The 24,011-nt window shown below is 39.0% G+C and overlaps 1 protein-coding gene across 1 annotated transcript in view; it reads left to right on the top strand.

The window, feature by feature from the left end:
• The window catches only part of sema3bl (sema domain, immunoglobulin domain (Ig), short basic domain, secreted, (semaphorin) 3bl), a 75,615-nt gene extending 52,761 nt beyond the window's left edge, over nucleotides 1–22,854 (top strand). The window contains exons 6-16 of the mRNA XM_061056590.1: nucleotides 1,342–1,458; nucleotides 1,781–1,923; nucleotides 4,494–4,608; nucleotides 4,786–4,855; nucleotides 5,117–5,261; nucleotides 11,413–11,644; nucleotides 11,822–11,913; nucleotides 12,144–12,185; nucleotides 12,294–12,519; nucleotides 15,797–15,927; nucleotides 16,990–22,854. Of these exons, the coding sequence (XP_060912573.1) occupies nucleotides 1,342–1,458; nucleotides 1,781–1,923; nucleotides 4,494–4,608; nucleotides 4,786–4,855; nucleotides 5,117–5,261; nucleotides 11,413–11,644; nucleotides 11,822–11,913; nucleotides 12,144–12,185; nucleotides 12,294–12,519; nucleotides 15,797–15,927; nucleotides 16,990–17,502 (1,826 nt within the window). The 3' untranslated portion in view covers nucleotides 17,503–22,854. The remainder of the gene's footprint in view (nucleotides 1–1,341; nucleotides 1,459–1,780; nucleotides 1,924–4,493; nucleotides 4,609–4,785; nucleotides 4,856–5,116; nucleotides 5,262–11,412; nucleotides 11,645–11,821; nucleotides 11,914–12,143; nucleotides 12,186–12,293; nucleotides 12,520–15,796; nucleotides 15,928–16,989) is intronic.
• Nucleotides 22,855–24,011: the final 1,157 nt, after the last annotated feature.

Below are 24,011 nucleotides of genomic sequence, written 5' to 3'. Positions count from 1 at the left end.
GAGGAACGGCCTGCGGAAAGTCCTTGTAGAGAGATTGAAAATACAAAGATTCTGTACTTGCTGGGAGAGGATGGTGATCACTCCACATGTATACACCCAAAAATAGAAAGCCACTTTTGGAAATAGCTAAATTGAAAAATGCTGACTCAGCAGAAATGTCCGTCTTGAGGTCAGCAGGGTTGGGTAAGATGACCAGAGATCTCCTTTTACTGGAGGATTTCTGGGCTATCTCTGAACATGACTCCTGACCCAATGAGTCAATGGATTTCTCTCCTCAGGGATCAATGTGTTGCAAAAAGAAAATAGTTCTCTTTGACCTTACAGATACTCCCATTATTACTCTAATGGTAATTACACAATCCTTAAAATAACGAAACTATAATGCAAAAAAGAATACCAGTCAAATAAATAGAGCTTGACCCACAAATGAACGCACATAATGAGCAGTTGAGAAAAAGTGATGGCCAGAAAGAAGCCGTAAAAGACGATGAAAGTGACTTACATCAGCTGTCTAAACGATAAAGTTTCCGTCTCTTTCATTTCAAGAGATTCTCCCAAAATACACAAAGCATAATAGACCCTGTCATCAGCAATTACTGAGACTAGGCGTGTCTGTTTGGATTGAATCTCTCTGTGTTTGGATTGGTGTGATCCTTTTATTGCAGCTAAATAAGATATCAATTTATACCCATGAGATCACTCAAGCAGTCTGGTATGGTAATGGTGGTCGTATTTAATACAAAACACCAGGATTAGTCTGTAGCTATCTCACATTATTCTTCATTATCTAACAGCTGGTGGAGTGATTTGGGTTTGGAGCTGTTTCAGAGTTAGCTGAGGCAGTTTTCTCGTCTAAAGATGGATTACTCAGCAGAATGTTTTTCAGGTTATGTACTGGTGGTGCTACAGGAAATATTTCATTTCCATTTGCAGGATTATCAGTTTTCATGGGTTGCAGAAATTCAAAATGAGTCTGTGTTTATGGTCTCAGTCTCAGTGGAGAAGGAACCGAACAGAGTGCGTTTGAGTTTTGGTTTCGGGTTACTCTCAAAGTGTATTCTATGCAGGATTTGTTCGATTTCCTCTTCCCTTCCCTCCCCACTTTTTTTTTTGCCCAAAACCGCAAAATCCTTCTCTGTCACCTTTGATTTCCTCACTGTTCTCCATTACCGTAGATTTTATTTCCCCTAATCTCTTTTCCTTTTTTGCCACCATTCCTTTACATTCTTATGAGCTTTTTACACTTCTTTCCCCCCTGGCCCTTCTCTCTGTCCCATTCGTTTCCTCTGCTACGCCTCTTTTTTAAACTCTCTGACCACCTCTGACCTGTCCTCTGTGTAGGTGGGGAGTTGTATGCAGGACTGACAGCAGACTTCCTGGGCAGAGACTCTGTGATCTTCAGGAGTATGGGAGGTCGCTCCACCATGAGGACAGAGACTGACCAGAAACTCCTCCACGGTAACTCATCCCTGTTTAATTCATCTGTTCCACTCAATGGAGGAATAAGACAAGAAACCATTATCTATATGACCCGTTTGATTTTGTTAACTTATAGTGTTAAAAATCACAGGTTAGAGAAACTTATACATTTAGAATGTCTCAAATGTCTTAAAGCCATGATGAAAAGAGCCATTTAATCAGTGATAGTTAGTTGGTACTTTACATGTGTATTTACAGCTGATCAGATACTTCTGATTTTTCAGGCGATGGTATAATACGTCACATGGGAAAACTGTTTTGTTTTTTAACTTAGTCTGCATTTCTACGTCTTTCTTTGCAGATCCAAAGTTTATTGCTGCTCACCTCATCCCAGACAACGACGACCGAGACAACGACAAAGTGTATTTCTTCTTCACTGAGAAGGCCACGGAGGCGGGGGACAGGGAGGGGGCCATACACACCCGTGTCGGGAGAGTGTGTGCGGTAAGACACTTTCTATGTTTTCATTCAATTTTTGTGTACAATATATAATGATATCGACTTATTGCCGTGTGGGGCAACTTCACAACCTTACATAAAAGTGATTTATGCACAATAAATATGTGAAACTGAGAGCTACACTGCAAAAACTCAAATCTTACAATGTGTTTTTGGCAAAAATATCTCAATACACTGAATATAAGCCCACTTTCACTTGACAAGTCCAGATAAACACCTTACTTCATGAAAGTAAAAGCTAAAATAAGGCCCACATTGCTAGTAATAAGTGATAGAGCTGCCAATGTACATTTTTTTAAATTAGATCTTTATCAAGAAAATTGATAAGTCAAAACAGCAATTTCCACTCATCACAAGCAATTAGGGCCTTGTTTTTTTGTTTTTTTGTCAGGTGAAAGTGGATTATGTTTTGTGTTATAATATCTTTTAAATTATTTAGAAAAACATACTTGGTAAGATTTGAGTTTTTGCAGTGGTAACATCAACTTGCTTTAGCTTTGAGATATCTATCACTGCGTGTCTGGGTTTTTCATTTTAAGTGCTCAAAGCATGAAGATTTATTTTGAAAAAGTTTTCTACCCAGGGAAATCCCTCTTACTAGGGATTATCCAGTTAATTATGAAGCACAGAAAGATAGATATATCATCTATAATCGTGGAATGAGGAGAGAGAACAGATGGTCACGTTAGCTTTACGCTTCGTCCTGGCCAAACACATTTAAAGGAATGAGACATCCACAGGCGTGTTTCAGTTTAGCCGTGATGATCTGGGAAAGTCGGAGAGTACTTCTGGGATTTTTTAATTTTCTGAGGGATCCATTATGAATATTAACTTTTTTTAGTTTCCAGGCCTTTCAGTCTCATGTATTGTTTCAAACTCCCACAGAAAATCCACCAAAAGAGTGTTAAATAAAATCACAGATGAAAAGCAAAGTGTAGCTAAAAAGACAGTAATATAATGGAGGAGCCATTTTCCACATGGTTACATTCATTTGCAGAAAAAGCTTCAGGTTATGTTTTTTTGGAGACTCCTTAACCCTCTCGTGTAAAAGACAAACGTCTTCGGGGGCAATCAATTATCTATGTTTCCCTGAAGGGCCGTGAAGGCATCAAGATAGTCCGAATCTTTTATCCTTCCAAAACACACACAGCTGTCAAATCGTCCAACTGTGATCTCCATCTGCTCTGCACATTCTCTCACATTATTCATGCATTGCTCTGTGCGCTCTGTGCAGCAAATGCAGGTACACATGGTAGAATACCGAGAAAATACACACATTCAAACACAGCTGCAGGATTTCCTCAGAGACTTTGCAACTGTTCCAGAAAAGTTTGCACAGAGTACAAAATCCCACCTAAACCCTCAAATTATAACTTTGTCATACTTCTCAATCTCTTTGCGTTCTCTCCATCTGTCTCCATCTTTCTCTCCCCACAGTAAACTCTTTTTTTCTCCTTTCGGCTCTCATCGCTTTTCCCTGCGGAGCTTCTTGCCAAGAAACAAATTATTACCGCTGATATGCATTACAGTACATACAATACATACACAAAATGTCCCTGCAAAATAACTCCTTATGTCTCTGATGAAAAAGGGACACATAAACACTCATAGATAAACCCTCATCTCTATTTCTGAGTCCCAACACATTTATTCTCTGCAGAACAGAAGGTATTGTGAGCTTACACTTAAAAAGGTTCAAAAGAGTCATATCTTGGTGTAATTGTCTGTGCATGTGTAGCTAACGCACAGTAGCAGCAATTTGGAAAATTTGATTATTTTACATACATAAGGGCCTGACCGATTAATCGTCCAGCCGATGGTATCGGCAGATATTAGCATATCCAGTTCATATTTATTTCAGATTTATTCACCAGTCACAAAGCATTTTATTTGAGTTTCATTGTATGAAACTAGCAGTTCTCTTTGCAGAATGTGCTATATAGATTATAACAAGCATTAAAACCCTCCAGAGTTTCAAGCACTTACATGCGCAGTTACCTTCCAGTTGAATGACCATCTTGTCTTCCTTATACTGGTGTTTGATAACTATTTGTGAGGGATCAACGCAATAAATGTGTACATCTATATATCTGTAAAGATCGAACATAGATTAAGGAAAGGTACCGGCCGATTTATCGATATCTGATCCCCCCCCCTCCCCATATCCATATCGGTCGGGCCCTACCCGAAATGAAACAGTAAGCATTGATGTGTCAGTTTTCATTTTAAGGTATTTACTATAAACATCAAATAGACATAGTACATTTCCATTCCTTTTTTAAACTGTTCACTGATTGTAAAACTCATCTCTGCTTCCTGCTTGTTTCAGTTTTTGTCGTCTTTTTATTTCAATTTCAAATACTCAATCATTCTTTCATTTCTGCAAAACAGACTACACTGCTTCACTTACTCCAAACACCCTTAAAGTTGCTTTAACCTCTGTGTATTTATTTCAGTCCAAATCCAATGTGCTGCAGAACAAAGCCCAAACAATCAAAAGGTGTTTTTTGGAATTGAATCAGCTGTTTTATAGACTCCTTTGTCTTTTCTGCCAGAACGATGTTGGAGGCCAGAGAGCGTTGGTGAACAAATGGAGCACCTTCATCAAAGCCAGGCTGGTGTGCTCTGTACCAGGACCGCACGGCATCGACACACACTTCAACCAACTGGGTGAGATACACACACACACACACACCTTTTTCTTTAAAGGCTTTGATACATGCACACACAGACTTAAGCACACACACTCTTCCTCCTTAGCATTCAGTCGTTCACATGCAAAGTGCACAAAAGCACAAATATGTAGCACACATTCTAAATTAGATTTTGTTTTTTAATATAAATTAGAGGATGTTTTCCTGCTGAGGACGAAGGACGAGAGGAACCCAGATGTGTATGCCATCTTCAGCAGCATAAGGTAAACAATCATTACGCCTCATATAAGTTTACAAGGTATCTATGCATCAATTGCAATTTAAAAAATACTATGTTTCCTTGATTTAAATAATAATTTAAACTTTGTTTTTTAAATATATGATGAATAGAAAGTTACAAAGTCTCTAAGAGCAAATTTGAAATTTTGAGTGACTGACTTACTCCTTATATCAATGTTATGTTTCTTTTAACCATTCTGGATCATAATATTTGACTAATGAAAACTGTCCCGTCTCCTCCACAGTAATGTGTTCCAGGGTTATGCTGTGTGCGTTTATCGTATGGCCGACATCAGAGAAGCCTTCAACGGACCCTTTGCACATAAGGAGGGCCCTGACTACCAATGGGGGGCCTACGAGGGAAGGGTCCCTTATCCAAGACCAGGAGTGGTGAGTCATCTTTCACCAAGTAATCCTAAATCTACAGAAATGTCAAAGTTAACCAACCTTTATTTTATCTTAACCATGAAGTATGGAGTATGACGACACTGTTGATTGGTTTTGTCAGTACAATAAAAAACGTAACAAAGCGGAATGGGTTAGGACACTTTCCATCTTCAACATCTGATGTAACTATGATAACCACAGAGACATCAGTTAACATGGTCAATTTTTGAACCATTACACCTGTATCATCAAAAAACAACTAAAATATCAGCTTTTTGTAATGTCAATATATTTGACTTATCAAGAGGCCGTGATGATAACCGATCTGGAAGTACCTTCATGTAGACTATAGGTCAAGCAGCACTCACAATTAAAGCTCCCGGGTCAGAAGCAGGCATTTTGGCTTGTTATTCTATGATCTCTCTAAAGTACAGAAGGCGGTATGCTCTTGTTCAGGTTGACTGCCATGTAAGAGCGGGGTTTGGATGTTAACGGAAACCAGATATACTCGAGGTTTAAGGTTTAAATAATGTTCTTTCAAATTAACATCCACGTTAAAACTTAATAAAATAAAATATTATAAATGCAAATAATCATTGAATCAACAGACATGTGCCAAGCTCTGAATGGCAGCCTGTGAGTGAATTTATTCTTCTAATGTTCTCAGATGTAAAAATCTGGTGAGTTTCTTTATATGACAAACATAAAAGATAATGTTAATCCAATAAGGTCAATAGCATCTCGTGGTGATGGTGGTGACCTGACAGCTAGTATCCAGCTGAGAAACAGTCATCTACTATCTAGCTGTATTCTTTTTTTCCACAACATTTAAACTTGAATATAAATGGTAAATGGACTTGAGTTTATATAGCACTTTTCTAGTCTTCTGACTACTCAAAGTGCTTTTACACCACCTGTCACACACTGATGGTAGTGATTGCTATGTAATATCATCCATCAGAAGTAACTAATCCCATTCATACACCACCACTGAAGCAGTGAGAGAAATTCTGGGTTAAGTGTCTTGCCCAAGGACACATCGGACATGTTGCTCAGCTGGGGATTGAACCCTCGTCCTTCTGGTTGAGAGGCGATGACTCTACCAACTGAGCCACAGCCGCCTGTGTTTAATGGTTTTATACAGTCCAATGACTTCACAGCATTTTCCCCCGGACATAATGAGATTTTGGAATTCAGTTCTGTACCGAGGCCTACTGTTCAGTGTGCTGAAACAGAAAGGGAAAAAAAAGGCTAATAAGGAAGTGCAGGCAATCACATAAAAAATGAGGTGTGGAAGTTTCCATATCAGTAAAACAAACTACTGTGTGTGATAGTGCAGCTGTGGTGACTGTATACAGCACAGAGCCTCCTCCTGGTTTACATCCCAGCCCTCTGAGGAGACCTGCCATGTTCTCCAAACCGAATCACTGTAATTTAGACATGTTTCACACACACAACCACATGCGCGTAGGCCGCCTACAAACACGCTCTCATGTCCCACATGTAATTCCACCTCATTACAAGAGTGAAGCAGAGCATATGGAGGCAGAAGGAATATGAATAATGTGAGAACGGAGCAGACACCTCTCGTGGTTACACTCTTCTGACTCCTTGATTAACAGGACTTTTTTTTTTTGGGTCTGAACCAGAGAGGAAAATGGAAACAGGGGAAACGATGATGGTGAAGGGAAGGCTGATGAATAGGCACGGGGAGTGAAAACTGGAGGAGAAGTAGAGACGAGTGAAAAGTAAAATATGGATCAAAAGTTATTTGACAACTGATGGCTCGTAGTCCTCGCTGTATGTTTAGCTGAAGTTGAAATATTCATCAGAATCCCTCGCAAAACAGTTTAAAATTAATGATAATGACCTAGATTTTCATTTCTCACTTGCACTACCACACCACTTTAAATCATTTTTTTCATTTTCCTGGATCTTCTAACAGAGTTATGCTTTATACTGGGTAATATCCATTAAGTCTCCTCACTCACCTGTCAAAACTAAACCCCAGATTGAACATTAAAGTTCAGTTTTCCTCTTCCAAAAGGGTTAATTTGAGAGGGATTTAGTGGTTTTATCCTCCCTGGATATTTACCCTGGATTGAAATAGTGCTGCACATTGTTTGAATTTATGTCAGAACACATTCTCTAATTGAGAAAAGGATGATATAGTTGTGTTATTGTAGATTTACTTGAGTGTTAAGAGTAATCTTAGCTGGACTTCAGTGTTCAATTTCATTCAGTTATGAATGTTTTTTTTTTGCTCGTCTCCAAGCTGACATCGTTTTTCATCATTAAAGACTCATGTTTGACACTTTGATACCGAGCCTTAGGCGGCTAGCTCACATGTTTTATCCCTGTTTATCCATACATCATATAAAATATCAAGGTTTTTTCCACTTTCATTACAGCTGCACTGTGTAGTTTTGGTAGAGAAATGTAAATGTAGGAGAAGTCTACTGATTCTGTGGTACATGTTCATAACTCTAAACACAAACTGTCCTCAGAGCAAAATTTGGTCCCTGTAACACTGTTTGAAGATAAAATGCTAGAATTTATGGTGGGGGGCCTGCAACAGTGAAACTGTAACTCTCCTGGTAGTTTTTTAGCTAACAGTGTTCCAGGGACCCATTTCTTTCTTTGAATAACGTTTGTGTATTTAGGCTAGAAAATATAACATAGAATTGTTTCACTTCTCCAACCTTCAAATTTCACTACCAAATCTACACAGTGCACCTTTAATGAAAATACTTTTTTTAATGCATCATCTCAGCGTCTCTTTGTACCACCTGTCTGGGAAGTGTTAGCTGCTTACATAGGTTTCAAACAAATATTGTAGAATGTAAAATGTGTTCTGAATTCAAACAGATCCTAACTAACAAACTGCAAGTACACATCCAGCTATCCATCCATCCATCAGGAAATTCTATAAATCAATAATTGAGATCGAGCAGCCAGAGGATACCAGAGGGAAAACATCTCCATAAAATGTGATCTAGTTTCAAAAACAGAAAGAATAAATAAAGATGCACTGTAGTCTTTTTGTGTAAGTTACAGAGTAGGCAGAGTGGTGTAGCCTGCATAAATACTAAGGTCTGGCAGCTATCATTAGTCCTTATTCATGTGTTGTTTGAGGTCTGATAAACAGTAATTAATCAAAATCAGTGCCTGGTCTCCCTCTCTCTCTCTCCTGGGCCAAATAATCAAGCTGCTCTACTTTACACCCTCCATAGAGGGCTGGAGACTAGTGCTGCATAGCTTGTTTTGTGGTTGCATTTGTTTATGAGGTTTGTGAGTCTCAGACACGTTGCATTGTCTCTGTAGCTGCAGTCTGATCTACTTGAGCATGTTTTTTTAATTACATTCATTTTATACTCCTGCATTTTGCTGATTTTCTGTGTGTTTATGAATGTTTTGTCTCATTAAGCTGCATCATGTTTGTCCTAATGAATATATGTTTTAGCTGTTATTGCACATTAACTCGTCAGATAATAGCTCTGTCAAAAAGGGACAAGGACCTCAACTATCCCAACTTTTACCTGTCGGGGCAGGTGCTTAGTGTCTGCAGCAAAATACAATATTTAGGGCACTTTATTACAGATCAAATGTCTGATGATGATGACATGTACAGACATTGCAGGATTTGATATGCTCACGACAATATATGTTGGCAAGACAATTCTCAATGAGTTTAGACCATGTCAAGATAAATATCTTCTGCAACTCCTCTTTCCTCTTTGTACCGCCCCCTGTAGGGCAGGCTTAAAAAGGCAAGCTTAAAAAAGCTTCAAGTCGCTAATGATGACTCCATGAGGATACGATTAAAAAAAAGAAAAAAACCTTGATGGACTCGTGCAGGTGAACTATTTTGTAATATAGGCGTTAACACTTTCCATGCTCTTATGAGAAACTTGATGTACAAATGTATCTGCAGATTGGAAGATTCTCAGAACTCCATTATAATGCTGATGAGGAATCCAAGTCATAGTTCTGTGCGATATCAGTCATCCCTTTGGAGACACTGGTACAGCTGTCTTTTACGATATTGGTAGTGTTTTGTCTGTTTGTTTTTTACATTGTGTTTTTATCCTGTTTGTTTAAATCTGGTTTCAAATAGATTGCTGAGTCTGCCAATAAACATGATGATGATGCTATCAAGGATCTGCGTCGCATTTGAGCAGACTGAGAGACATTGCAGGATTATAATGCACGTGTTACTAATTATCAATAATTATACAGTAAACAAATGTACATTTTTTTGGGGGGGGAGAACGTCAAGTCAGCAGAATTTGCTGGATTTGCTTAAACATTCCTCACCTTCTGGAGTGAATTATAATTATTGACATTTGGTAAACCATACTCACAGGAATGTTCCATTAGACATCCATAGCTTTGCATTTAGAGTCAGCACATTTCAGATCCCACTGTGAAATTGAAGCCAGACCATTCAAGGGCTATTGTATGGATCAGTTTCTGTTGTGATAAGCAAAGTAACAATATTTATACCATATGAGTGTACAATCTGGAAGAGCAATATCAGGCATTGGGATTTGCCAGATTGGGATGACTAAGTGCTCTCTTAGGAATGTGTACTGAACTTGATGTCAATACCATCCTCCTCAACCACAACTTACAATCTTTGGAAAAGTTTCAGCTTCATGGCTTTTACATGTGCTTTCATTTTAGTCAGTTTACAGTAACTTTTTCAATGATAACCCTACCGTCACAAAATGATCAGATTCCCCATTTGTATACTTCTTATGCTTCAAGGTTATCGAGTTGTGATATTTTGCTCTTTGGTCTCAGTTCTTGTTGAGTGAAATTGTAACTCCCCAAAGAGTAGCTGATCTAATTTTGGAGCTCTTTGCTCAGTGGCTGCCGGATCAATGTTCTCAAGGGTGGGCACAATTTCTCACAGATGGACCGGAATATATCTTAGTTGGTCAGCTTGATGCCAATGCATACTGGAATATGCCTTTAGCTGGCTAACTGAATTAGCATCACTGTAATTTTAAAGGTGGAGTCAGTAGCACTTTTCATAGTAGCTTGTAAACACAATATCAAACTGGATCGCATCTCCTGGGCTCATCAGCCCCAGAAGTGCACACTCACTGCAGGGCATGTTGTTCTCCTTGTGGGGAGTGGTTGGGCGACCCCCTAGCACCCTCTACTGATCAACATCAACCGTCTTTGGTACTGCCAAAGGACACATTAAATCAACCCTAACATTACCCTTTTTGGAGTGCATATTGTTTATATTGACATAATAGCACCATAATGGAGCAATTTCATCTCAGATGGGAGCTCCGTCAAAACAAAGTCCCTCTCTCCAGTGCTGCAATCAGTTATCTTTGGTGCACAAAACTGGAAGCTACATCCTGATACATGGAGAGTCTTTTGTTACAGACAACACATGGAGTGGCAGTTTTCAAAACATGTTTTTAACTTGCATCCACTGGAGGAAAAAGCCTATCACTCATAGCGGTTTTCCCCGCCAGATGGGACAACAGAGTTGATTACTTCTGAATAGCACAACTGGAATTTTTTCCATTGTTTACCCATTATGGCATTAAATGTGTGAAACAGACTAAGATAAGACTTCAAACAAGTAGCTCTGCATGACAAAGACATTGGCTTCTTTGCAAAGATCTGCTGATCTGAATCATGAGTAAACCCAAATGTCACATTTTGCGTTAATCTTTTTATTGGACGTGTGTATGGGTCTATTTGGACAGTGTTCAATCTTTTAAATGATTTGAGTCTCTTGGCCAAGAATAGGCACATTCATTTTCTCAGTGACTCGATTGGAGGATTTTCAACAGCAGCAAACCCAACGCCTTTAGAGCCGTTTTCAAACTTTATAACTGCAGTTTGAAACATTAATCCAGCATTTTAAGGTCCAATAAAACTGCTAATGAGGCTTTTTGAGAAGACTTTAGGAAAATGCTTTAAAAAAGCTAAGCTTCAGTGGGGTAGAATGGTCAGTTGAAAGGGAGATGGTCAAATGTTACTCTTCTCTTTGTTTTGGATCTGTTTGTCTACCTGTGCTTTCCTGTCCCTGTTGTCTTTTCTAAATTAATTCCATAGTAATAATCCTAAGAAATCTTACACTACCTTTATTCATCCACATCTTTCTTATCCATTTTGTCTCCAGTGCCCGAGTAAAATCACCAACCAGCCAGGCAGAGAGTTTGGCAGCACAAAGGACTTCCCAGATTCTGTGCTGCAGTTTGCACGCAACCACCCGTTGATGTGGCGGCCGGTGTATCCAGCCCTGCGCCAGCCTGTGCTCGTAAAGGCCAACATTCCTTACAAGCTGAAACAAATTGTGGTGGACCGAGTCGAGGCAGAGGACGGGCAATATGATGTCATGTTCATTGGCACAGGCATGTGATCCATTCCTTTCAAAATGCACTCACTTGTAATGTCTACATTTTCAAATGGGATTCTTAATTCAAACATTTAATTATGCATAGATGGGAGCAAAAATTGGATATGCTGTTGATGTTTTGTTTACTCTCAGTAACTTTGTCACTTACAGTATGTGTCTACACCTCTTTCAGATACTGGTACTGTTTTAAAGGTCATAGCCCTGCACAGTGGAAACAGTCTGGAGACAGAGGAAGTCACATTGGAGGAGCTACAAGTCTTTAAAGTAGGTTTGACTCCATTGGGTGTTTCAATATTCACTTTTTTGTTATCCTCAGCTTCCTTCTCAATCTATTTGAGGCTGTGCCAAAAGAAGCTGCCATTCACCATTGAAGAATCCAGTTATTTCTCATGAATCCTTTGTTGTCCAGCAGAAATTTCTAAAAAAGCCATGCTCATAGAAAACTGAATCAAACATTATCAAAAACCTGAGGTAAATTATTGTCATTGTTGCAGGTGCCAACCCCCATTACATCCATGGACATTTCAGTGAAAAGGGTAAGTTGTTATAGATATTATTACTTATTTAAGTGCATACTTTTGTGAACTTATTCCAACTCCAGTCTTCCTCATCACTAACTCCCTTTGTATCATCACATCAACCAGCAAGCCCTGTATGTGGGCTCTCCAGCAGGGGTGGCGCAGGTGAAGCTGCATCGCTGTGAGACTTATGGGAAAGCCTGTGCTGAGTGCTGCTTGGCCAGAGACCCCTACTGCGCCTGGGATGGATCATTGTGTGCACAATTTATTCCCAACAGCAAACGGCGATTCCGCAGACAGGACATCAGGCATGGAAACCCTGTGCTGCAGTGTATGGATGAGAATCTGAGTGGTACGTTTGATTATGTTATTCAGACATTTTCTTCCTGCTTTCTCGGTTCATTATGCAGGACAATTTAAATGCAAGGTCGATTAACTTCTGGAGATAAAGCACCTGGCCAACTGCCTGCTTAACTGTTAGCATATGTAAAACAACAAATTGTCATTTGAGCACCTTTATTTTTGTATTAATGTAATAGAAGTTAACATGTAAGCATGTAAATGCTTTTCAGGCTAGCATTTCCCCTGCGTCCAATCTTTGTTCTAAGCTAAGCTAAGTGCTGCTGGCTGTATTTGCATACATACAAAAAATACTTGCATGTGGCACTCCTTATCAGGAAGGGTTCATGATGTTTCTTTGCTTCCACCCATTAGAATTACAAAGGGGGAATTATGACAGGCTAAAATCCCTAAATTGGTTGGCTTGCAAACAGCAAACCAACAGATGTCGCCGCAATGTAAGTGGGCAAGCGCACTGGTTCAGATATAACTGATTCTACATTACTTAAAAAGCTTCTGAACTTTTCTGATAACCTCTAAGACCAGAAACGAGAATAAATATTGGAGATGACTTTTAAAAATTTGAGAGTGATCAGAAAGCAGAAAAGTTCTTGGACCGATGCAGAGCTGGCTAAACACTGAAGCTTCAGTTTCCGTCACATGGTAAACTGCGTGCGGATCAACTTTAGGGAGGAGAGGGCGGTGGGAGACAGCTCTCTCCAATGTTTTGAATTTGGACTGCAGTACCCTTTTTAAATGCTACGTGTCAGAGTTACATATTGCTCCTTTAATGTCATATTCTAAACTTCCTTGTAAAAGCAAAGTTTATTTTCCCCATGTCAGATAAGCATTTTTTTCTTGTAACATCTGGACAAGGGTGGTGCTTTCCTTACACTCTCTAAACTGTTTAGCTGTGGACAGCGAAACTCAGTCCACTGAGGCCCTGCTCTTGTATAAACTGTTCATGAGTCTCACACCTCTTTAGTACAGGGACGATGCTGTTGGATATGTTCCAACATTATGAAAACTGCTGTGTGTTTGTGTCAGTGTCTGTCTTCATACCTCTTCTATCTCAGGATGAAAGCATGTTAACATGAAAAGTCAGATGTATACATGTCAATTCATCCAAACAGTTTGAAACAGATGTTGAATGGTAATAGACGGGGATTACAAATTAACTTCTCCAAAACACATATCTGTTTTAAACATTTCACATTTAATGCTTGTAGAACACGACATTGTACTTGTTTCACTCCAGAACTTTATCCTTGTTGGATTATGTGAGACATATGTGTTTAGGGGCAATGATGTGAGAAACTAATACTGAGACATGTACATGTTATTTCCAGATCACAATATTTTTCTTATCCTTAACAGTGTGTAAGTGAGAGAGGAAAAGAAGAACTGAGAGGCTGAAATATGAGCTCAAACTATCAGCTATCACTCATCATATAAAAAACAAGCACAAACAAATAAGTACTAAGATAAATCATACTCAGAGAATGGACAAAGAGGACCTGGAGGAAAGTAAAAAGACGGATATAAGGAGATTAGTGAGGATGTAAAAGTGCAGGTAGAAAAAACTTGTGCATGTGTTGGATTCGTGTTTGCTCACCTGAGAGCGGGTATAATGCTGAGGTGATGAAATATGCCTGCCTAAAGGCCTTTGGAAAAGCTCTCGCTTTACAAGCTTTCTTTGTGCCAAGGTGTCGAATTCCCAGAGGCATGTTATCATTCCTTAGATTGAAATATCATCCTTAGTTAAGATGTTGAGCTGTTGTGAAAGACTCATTCTGAATGTAAACTCAGAAGACTAATGAACTGTTGCAGCTTTCTAAGGTTTGCGGTTTTTCTTTGTGTACAGACGGTAGCATATTTTGGATTTAAGACATTGAAGAATTATTTTAATGTTTTGAGGAATTTGCTTTCTTGCAGAGGGTTAAAATTGATCTTAAGTGTGTATGTTAAATTTGGTTGGCCAGCAGCCAGTTAGCAGAGCCGCGCATAAATACTGCAAACAGAAGTAAAGAAGGTCTTTCTTCGGTTGCAAGACAGACCTTGTTCGCCAAACAAAAACTATAAGTCCAAATAATTCATGCAGGTCACAGGGAGCAACAGTACAAAAACTCAATTTTTCTCGATTAATTTCTTAAAATGAGATACATACCTCAGAAACTGAAGTTCAGTCAGACAACTCATGTTTGCACTGGATTGAAATATTTATTGCAGCTGCAGAACAAGGTTTGTTTGGCATCTAGGCTCCAACTTCATCAGTGCATGACATTAAGAAATTTGAAGAGTGAAGGATAATATCTTAAACCCGCCAGGCTCTATGGATGGATGCTGAGATGGTAGTGGGGCTGATCATGAGTGCAGTACTGGTGAAGGTCAGAGCTGGCAATGAAAGAGCAAAGGGGGAGACCGGAAATCTTGCAGCTTAAATAGACCGGGAATTGGAAGGAGGTGATGTTATCAAGTGATTGTGGAAAACAACGCATTGTCAAGTGTGAAATCAGTGCAGCTCGAGTTGTATGCCTGAACTAGCTCGCAGGCATAGCCTCATCAAATACAGCTTGCTTCATTGGCAGCTATTCTAACTCATTACAAGCAATTCAGGCCTTATTATTTGCTTGTGATATCTTGAAAAAAGATATTTACACAGACTTGTTAAGTGGATGTGGTTTATGTTAAGTGTAATGAGACATTTCTGACTGGAAATTAGGCAAATATGAGTTTCAACCCCTTTTTCAGACCCTAACCTAAGCTAAACTATGTGACCATCTTACTCCCAGCATAGATTGCATTAATGGAGTTTTTCAAATGTCACAACTATTTATCAATGTACATAACTGTTTACTTAAATCAATCAGTTCTTATATCAGACATTTGCCTTGACTGGCTTTTCTAAACATGAGTTGCACATTTTCACTAAAAGCATTAGTTGGGAATAAGATTGTACGTCTGATTTTTAGAGGCATGTTTAGTTTATACTCTTCGTCCATACATCCATCGGTGTTATGATAAAAATTGGTTTAGGATGTCAATTGCCATGTGCAAAACGTACACAATGAAGCAGTCAAGGGCAATGAAACTCTTAATTCTCAGCCCCTCTGTCATTGATACTCAAATATGGTACCAATGTACAAAAGAAACATCAGGTGGATATTCAAGGAATCTAACACATAGTAGACATTAAGTACTTTACTTTACACTGGTTTGCCTTCTGATGCTCTTCATTTTTAAAATTTTTTTTTTTTACAATTTTTCGATTGTTTCCTTTTTATAACCAGAAGACCTTGATGTGGCAGAAGACAGGGTGGTGTATGGGACTGAGAACAACAGCACCTTCCTGGAGTGTGTTCCTCGCTCTCCACAAGCTACTGTTACCTGGCTAGTCCAACGTGACAACCTCAAGGAAGAGGTAAGATGATATGTCAACCTCAATCAGTAGAAAAAGATTGAAATCCTGACTTATCCTGAAGTATGTATGAAGTGAGGAAGCTGGAGAAACTTTAGGGGTAACATTGGGGGAGAAGGAAAACATAGAACAAACGGTGGCCAGAGTAACTACCTCTAAAAGTGAGATTTGTGTGTGAATTCTGCACGTGGCTGACACATTTGACAGCCATTTGGCATATGGCTGAAATTAAGCAGTTACATTTCAAAGGAAAAAGCACAGATGCTTGTTCTCTTGGATAAACAGGGAATTCTTTGCAAACCTTGACCACATGCCACTGAAGGCCTTAAGTGTCACTTGATGTCTGATGGTTACTCTGACTTAAAAGTGGTGTTGCAAAGCACTTAGAAAATTACATTGCTGTGTTTTCCCACACCCACAGTAATCGTTCATTTGTTTGAGGGTATGTTTCTCCAAGCTTAGCTAAAAGCCCCGGCCAGCCGTGCGAGTATTAAGGCATTACCACCCCTCTCCATTTCCTTGCAAATAAACATTTGGCTGCCAATCCAGCTGACAAGTCGGTTGTGTTTGTGTTGGCATGAAAGGATAGCTGGACAAGCAGGGGGGTTGGAATCTGAAGAAAGGGAGGGATCAGGAGGTATATAGAGAATAGAGGTGCAACTGAATAAAGAAGAAACTTGGTTAAGGTAGGAAGTTAAAGTATGAAAGAGAGAAGGTAAAAGCTAACAGTGACTGGATTTCATGGTACATTCTTGCTGTTGCATTTCAGGCTGAGAAAACAGTATAAAGAGCCATTTTCTCCCACTTTCCTTTCTCACACAATGAAGTGGATTACATGCTCTGTGCCCAATTTCTCCCTGATTCCTTTTTAAAGTGTGTTTGGATCAGCCAAAGATTGTTTAAATCTTTGCTGCTTAGCAGGTTTTAAGATATAACTGTCTAGATTTTATTCTTTCAACATTGTAAAAATAATCAGTCCACATTGAGACCAAGTAGCAAGTTTTTTACAGACATATTCAAGTCCATTCTATCCAGCATTTCACACTTATTGTTTGCTTTATTTAGGTGAAGCTGGATGATCGAGTCATGTCTACTGAGCAGGGCCTCCTGTTCCGTCGTCTGTTCCGCCAGGACGAAGGTGTGTACATCTGTCGCTCTGGAGAGCATGGCTTCACTCAGACCCTGGCCCGCCTCACCCTTGAAGTCCTCCAGGGGGAGACTGTGGATGAGCTCATGGCACGTGACAACATGGCCGGCCTGTCCGACTCGTTCAAAGACCGCTCAACAGGAAGCTACAGGGCCTGGATGCCTTGTGCTGCATACAGCAGGGGCTCATCTAACCAAATGGGCCAGTCGCGTACGTGGTTCAAGGATATCATGCAGCTGATCGGGCCGTCTAACCTGCCGCATGTGGAGGAGTACTGCGAGAGGATGTGGTGCAACGACAAGCTGAGGAGGAAGCACAAGGGCATGCTGGAGAAGTACCGCCAGGCACAGGAGAGCGCCAGAAAGGCTCGTAGCAAGAGCTCTGGAGAACGGAACCGGACGCCAAGGGATCTCAGTGTATGGGAGGAGTAATGGATGGAGAGCGAAAAGGGGAATTCAAAATGCAAATAGAAAGGGACAAAGATTACATAACAGGACAAGATTAACTGGGCTGTAAAAAGGGTCAAGACCAGCAATAAGTCCCAATGGTCAGAACTTTCTGATTTGTGTTTGAGAGAATAAGATGAGAAAACTGTCTGCTCTTGCCATTGACCTAAACAGAAAGGATTTTATAAAATCAGTATGTGTATAGATGAGGTTCTGGGTTGGTTCTGGATATATGGCCCTAAAAGACATAAGAGTTCAGTTGTCTGAATAGACTCCACAGAAATTGACTGCTACTGAACTGAACTGGTTGTTGCCATTGTTATCAAGCTAACGGAAAGGAGACAAGAGACAATCTAATAAATACACTCTGAGGATGCTTGTTTGCTCTTCCCTTCTCACACATACGCTCTTGTATACATTGAAAAACCTAGAAGTGACAGATACTACTCTTATTTTATCAAGTCATTTAAAACCTTCAAATCTTAACCCTCAATGGTGTATACGTGCATGCTGGTGGACTGACTTTACCGACAGCCTCATTAGGTGTTTTTGGACCAGGGGAACTATTTCATAGTTCGAAGAACAGTCAGAAAAACCTTTTCCATTCCCTCGCTGTCAACACAACAGATCTGGATATGATTGAAGTTCTTTGAATGCTGTTTATTGAGCATGTTTTGATTAAGGTATGTAGACTCCCCACTCAAGAGGTAGCCTAAGAACTTAAAGTTTTGGAAATTGGTGAATCTAAATTTGCATTTCCAGCTCCATTATTTTCATGAAACCCACAAATTGGAACGAACACACCTCAGTCTATCTACCATGCCTTTTAGTGGCAGAAGTCTGCAAACAGACAAAGCCTCTGGATGTATGTTTTTTTCTCCCTGCCAACCTCACCACTTGGCAGTTAATTTTAATGAACTGTTTGTTCCCCTAAAACTCAATAGGTGTTTTCCGAGTTGGCTTTTGGGGCTATAAAAAGAGGAGCATCAAATATTTGACATTATTTGCATCTGTGAGTATTGCAAAGTGCAAATTTGACACACATGGACATATAAACTTACTCTCCATTTATTTTTTACTTTACCACAGTTCTAGGGACTTTTTGAAGTGAAACTATCCACATGAGAGTTTCCTGAGAACTAAACACCATGGGGACTTTTTTCTGTCTGCATTCGCACCACCATTGTACCTACTTTGAAGCAAGAAGCAATACGATTCCTCTTAACGGGGATCTAGGAACTAAAATTATTCATAGTTCCTGCGGAGGGGAATCATGAAAAGAGGGGGGAGGGTTCCAACAGCTCCTAGAACTATTTAAAAGTTCCTGCGGTGCAAAAAACGGCTAATGTTTTTAAAAAATATATTTATTGCTCAATGTCCCTAACTTTTCTCTGCACTTGGCTTTCTGCGATATAATATTCATATTTTAGCTCAACACAAGACATAACTGACCTTACAGTACTCAGAAAATGTAGTTAAATATATTTAAGAGGCACATGTTGATAACAAACACCAGCTCACTTTAGGCACTTGCTGTATCAGATCTTGCCATTGCTCATGGACAATGGGGAATTTAGGTTTTTGCAAACTGTTGCATTGACCCAACTCTCACACACACATCATACTAAACATATAAGCTTAACTAGCTCAACTGGAAGCTACCATGAGACGACTGTTGATGGTTCAACAGATTAAAGGCTCATTGCTTTATTTTAACTTGTGAGAGTTGAACTTTCCATTGAAATCCAGCTAGAGATCAAAATGGCTTATTGTCATGCTTTTGGATACATACCGTTACACCTCATGGAATGTACCTAATGGCCACAGTCAAGCTCCAATTTACTACACTGTTGATCTCTAGGTGTCTAAACTCCATGAAAACCATGTATGTGATCTAATTTTCATATGACTGTTCACTACATTACATGAATTACACCCAAACACGTCACCTTAAAGTTTTTGTTTACTTATAAGCTAATAGTAGAAAATCATATTAATGGAAAAATGACATAACCTGACCTCACAGTTGTAATGTCGCCTCTCACATGAAATATCCACTGAACTCGTTTGTGCTTTAGCTTTGGGAGACAATTGGCCCTATAGGGGATTCTAACAATAGATGGAACAGTGAAGGGGTCAGCTGTACTTTCTACTCTTGTGCTTTCTGCTTTGTAAACACTGGTTTTAAGACGGTTCATGGTTTGAAAACATGATAATCCACATTGTTATTGTCTTCAGTTGTGTTGTTAAAATAGAACTTTAGGGGTTAAAAAGGTAAAAAAAATGATTTCGCCTTCAGGAGTGGAGAGGAGAACGAAGAGTTGAAATGATTAAGAGTTCAGGAGACGGAGCAGATAAAGAAAAGACGTGTCTCAAATACAGAGGAAGTCAGTGAAGAGCAATGAAAGGAGAGAACAAACAATCTTCAGTTTCCATTAAAGGCTGTATGTTGATGGTAGAAGCATCTTTTGGAGCTTCAGTGATACAGGATGAAATGTTCAAATCAATCAACCTGCAAAATAAAGACATTACAAAACATTTTTGTAAAGACCATTTTTAGGGCTGTCAGCATAAACCTGTTAATCACAATGCATCGTGGGTGAGCCACCGCAGCGTCTCCCTGTTGTCACAGTAACTGAAAAGAACAACACCACTGCGCCTTTAAAAGGCTCCTTTCACTTTAGAAAAACTCCTGGACGGTGAAGTGGACCACTCCACCTTGTGATATCAAACATTTCACCTTTTCATTGTTCCCTTTAGCTGTTTCCATTTACTTTTCAATCCGTGATGACTTCCTTTTTCCTTGGTAAAGTTAATGTCGAAACCTTTGCTCTATCGGAAGTTCATTATTTTCTTTCAAAATAAAAGCAGGTTTATATCTAAATTAGCTTAAGACAGTACGGAAAAAAACACAACTCTTTTAGAATGCAAATTAATGGAATTTTAAACATGCAATTTAAAATGTGAATAATATATCAAACTTCTGTGATTAATTAAAAAATTATCATTTGAAAGCACAACTTTTTAAAATGATATTTTTTTAAATTAAGATAAGCTTTCAACTGTATCACTGTAACCACAAATGGATGCATTATGGAAGTCTAGTGTTTCACATTGCTAGTTAAAATTTGCCTGATTCAAAACCCAGCATGCATTCAGTTTTGATGGAAACCTTGAACTAAGATTATAAAAAATGCTGGTTCCAAAGTGGTCACGGCATCAGCTTCCACTTACAAACAAAACTTCAACACAAAAGTTAAGTATCATTCATTTTGAGTCAGTTATTCGGTTAGAAACTAAATGATCTGCTCATAAGTAGCCTCTTGTTGCCAAAGAACTGAGGGCCTCCATCTCCGCTTTGGCAGCCATGTGATATTTAAATTATACAAATTATAATAATCCTTCCTTGTATAAAAGTGGCTTATTTATTTTGGGAGAACTCATCTTTAAAACGAGCCAGGAAGTTGCTCAAACACCAGTGAACTTTCGGTAACCGTGGTGGTTTGACTTAATGGACAAATGAAAAGAGAGGAGTGAAGATTGGGACTAGGAGTAGACAGATTTTTTTCTAAAGGTACTAAAAGCATCTGGTGAAGTCTGTATTTGCAACTAATAATGTCTTTTAAATGCATTTTCTGCCAACTTATCAAAGTTAATATTACAAATGGTGACATATTTATTACCAGTTTGTACAGGACACGTTTTTACTCCAGCTAACTCTATTTTCTTAGTTTGAGGATTTTGAGACTAGCTCTTAGATTGCACTTGTGTTTTGTTTTTCTTAATATTGCTTCTGATGTGTAACTAACTAAACTTACAGAAAATTACTAAATAAAGGGGGTATGCATCAAAGAGTCTGATAGTTTGCAGGGAAGAAAACAGTGTAAACTCATGAAAATAAACTCAACAGTGGATCGTCAGTTTTATGTTTTAGTCTGGTTTGATTTCATAAAGTTTATCAAGTGGATAAAATAAAAGTGAATTTATGTCTTTAAAAACTGTTGTATATTCTTTTTGTTGTGATTGTAAAGTTGGTGTTTTTGAAGTTTCAATTTTCTTGCAACTGTCATCAGTGGTACTCAACTGGTGGGTTGGGACCTAAATGTGGGTCGCAGACATGTCTTCAGTGGATCGGGAATCTGTGCCCGGAGAAAATAGTGGAGTCAAAAACTTTATGGAGATCTTTTAAAAGATGCTTGTTTTATTCTGTATTTTTGTTCTATCATGTTTCGGACCGTCATGGTCCAAAAATCCACTTTTTTTTAGTAAAATAAATCTGAATGGTTGAAAAATATCTGAAATTTTGGTTGTGATTCATCATGTGGAGTGGTGGTGGGTCCAGAGGCTACCGGTTGAGAACCACTGATCTAAGAAGGAACCAGCAAACTAAATACTGACAGGATTGGAGTCTTAAGCACACAATACTTCAGGGTGATTTTTTATTTGTGCATTTTCAAATATGGAATTTTTAAGTAGCTGACCAGAATTTGCATTACTGCTTATTAGTGTGTAACTCCTGCATGTTTAAAACCAACATTGTAAAGCCTACGATTGCATTTCAGTTTCAAAGTGTGTCGTGGTGTTGCATCTTCCATTCACATTTTTACTCCTGAACTGTCCTCGTTCAGTGCTGTTGGTCAATGCTTTTTGAATTTTATCTAAAACACGTGTTGAATTTAAAGACTGCATACTTCTTTAATGTAGTATTTAACAGCATTTATAACATTTGATGGATTTTATCGTTCAACAAAGACTCAAGACAGTCGTCAATGTATATTGTTTTAACTTTTGTTAAACTACACCGGGTGATTTCTCTGATTAGCTGCTCCTCCTGATTGGAACAACACTAATCAACTAAATGTGTGCGCATGAGGTGATCTGCACAGCTACTCTGCTCCAGGCAAACCAGAGGTTCAGTCAGTAACAGACACTGGAAGAAGAAACTGCATTAAAAACACACGATGTGATTACGATTAAGGCATCCATGAACTTTGGAAGTCAGCCGTCCAACAAGCACACACGAGCTGTCGAAGCATTTTTAACATGAAATGTTCAACAAGCAGGGTTTTAGCAGAAAATAAGATCAGACTGAAAATGAAGCCAACAGGACTCTCTAAATGAGGGTTTCGCTTTGGGCAATGGTGTAAGGATCATAGAATTGAAAATGTAACAGTAAGTGGCTGTTCTTTGTGCTGTGACATTGTGCAGGTTGTGGGGTCTCTGACAGAGCCTCATTTAAACATGTATTTGTGATTTATTTAAGTGTCTTTCTACAATGCATGCCTCATTCTTGTAAGCTATTTAACAGCAATAAAAGTGGATTTTCTGATGTAAGAACGGTGACTCCTGACTAAGTATTTCAGTTCATTTTCTGCAGGGAAGGGAATTATTTTTTGTTTTTGCAAGTCAAAACTTCACAGGCTTCTTTAGTGTCAATTTTGTCAAACAGTACGTAATGGACAAACAGACAAGTTGAAAAAAAAAGTTTCTCTCAGAACTAGGGGGAAACCTGCAGCTCTGTAAAAAATGAATTAAAATAGAAAATACAAATACAGATATAGTAAGACAGTGAGATAATGTGCAAAAATATGTGCATTCAAAACAACAACTGACTTTAAATACAAATAATACACCTACTTGAAGAAAAAGTGTACTATTTTAAAGTCCTTTGTGTTTTAAAGTGAGTGAGTCTTTGTTGCTGATGATGGAAGGACAGTACAAGTTATAAAGGGACATTATTGTTCAGTGTCCGGTGCTGATTTTGTTTTCCTGTTTAGGCGGTCAGTGAGGGAGAGACAGCGAGAAACTGGGAGAGAGAGGACAGAGCCAGAGAGACAGAGAGAGCGAGAGCAAGAGAGAGAGAGAGCTGTCATGATGGGTGGTGAAGGTTTAAAGTCCAGAGTTGTGGGGGGCAGGGGGGAGAGTTGGAGGAGAGAGGAGAGGGTTCCGCTGAAGCAACAAATACAGTATTGATGAACAACAGTTCAGTGAAATGTCGCACATTTATGAGCCAAAGCTTTAACTGCACTAGAACCAAAGATGTGCTCCATTTACTACTGAATCAACAACATGCAGTCTGCACACCTGCAACAGAGCTGTTTGGCCTGTACTGTGAGTGTGAAACTAATTTTTTCTTCCGTTCCATGCCAAAAAATTCCCAAAACAAACATTTAAACTTACCATGGCTTTGAAGGTGTTTCCAATGTTAAGATACTGGTTGCCTTGATGCTATTCTAGGTTTTGCCTTGAAGGCCGCCATACTTTGGGTATAAGATGTTCCAGGGCAAAAGTTCTGTTTTTTTTTTTCATATAGCATGAGTGTGTATGATTAGCGATTTAATTATCTAGTGTTGGTCCATTACATTACCCAGTTACTGGGTCTGGTCATCCGTGTGATTGGAGGGTAATTGGGCTGTAACATCTGTGAAACTGTGCAGTAACACTGACTGCTTGTTGTTTCTGCAAACAGACCATCTCATTAAAACCAATCCAGC

This window comes from Labrus mixtus, chromosome 15 (genome assembly GCF_963584025.1).
Source record: "Labrus mixtus chromosome 15, fLabMix1.1, whole genome shotgun sequence".
Taxonomy (NCBI): Eukaryota; Metazoa; Chordata; class Actinopteri; order Labriformes; family Labridae; genus Labrus; species Labrus mixtus.
Note: the sequence above shows the minus strand (reverse complement) of the source record. Positions and strands in the feature narration are given on the sequence as shown.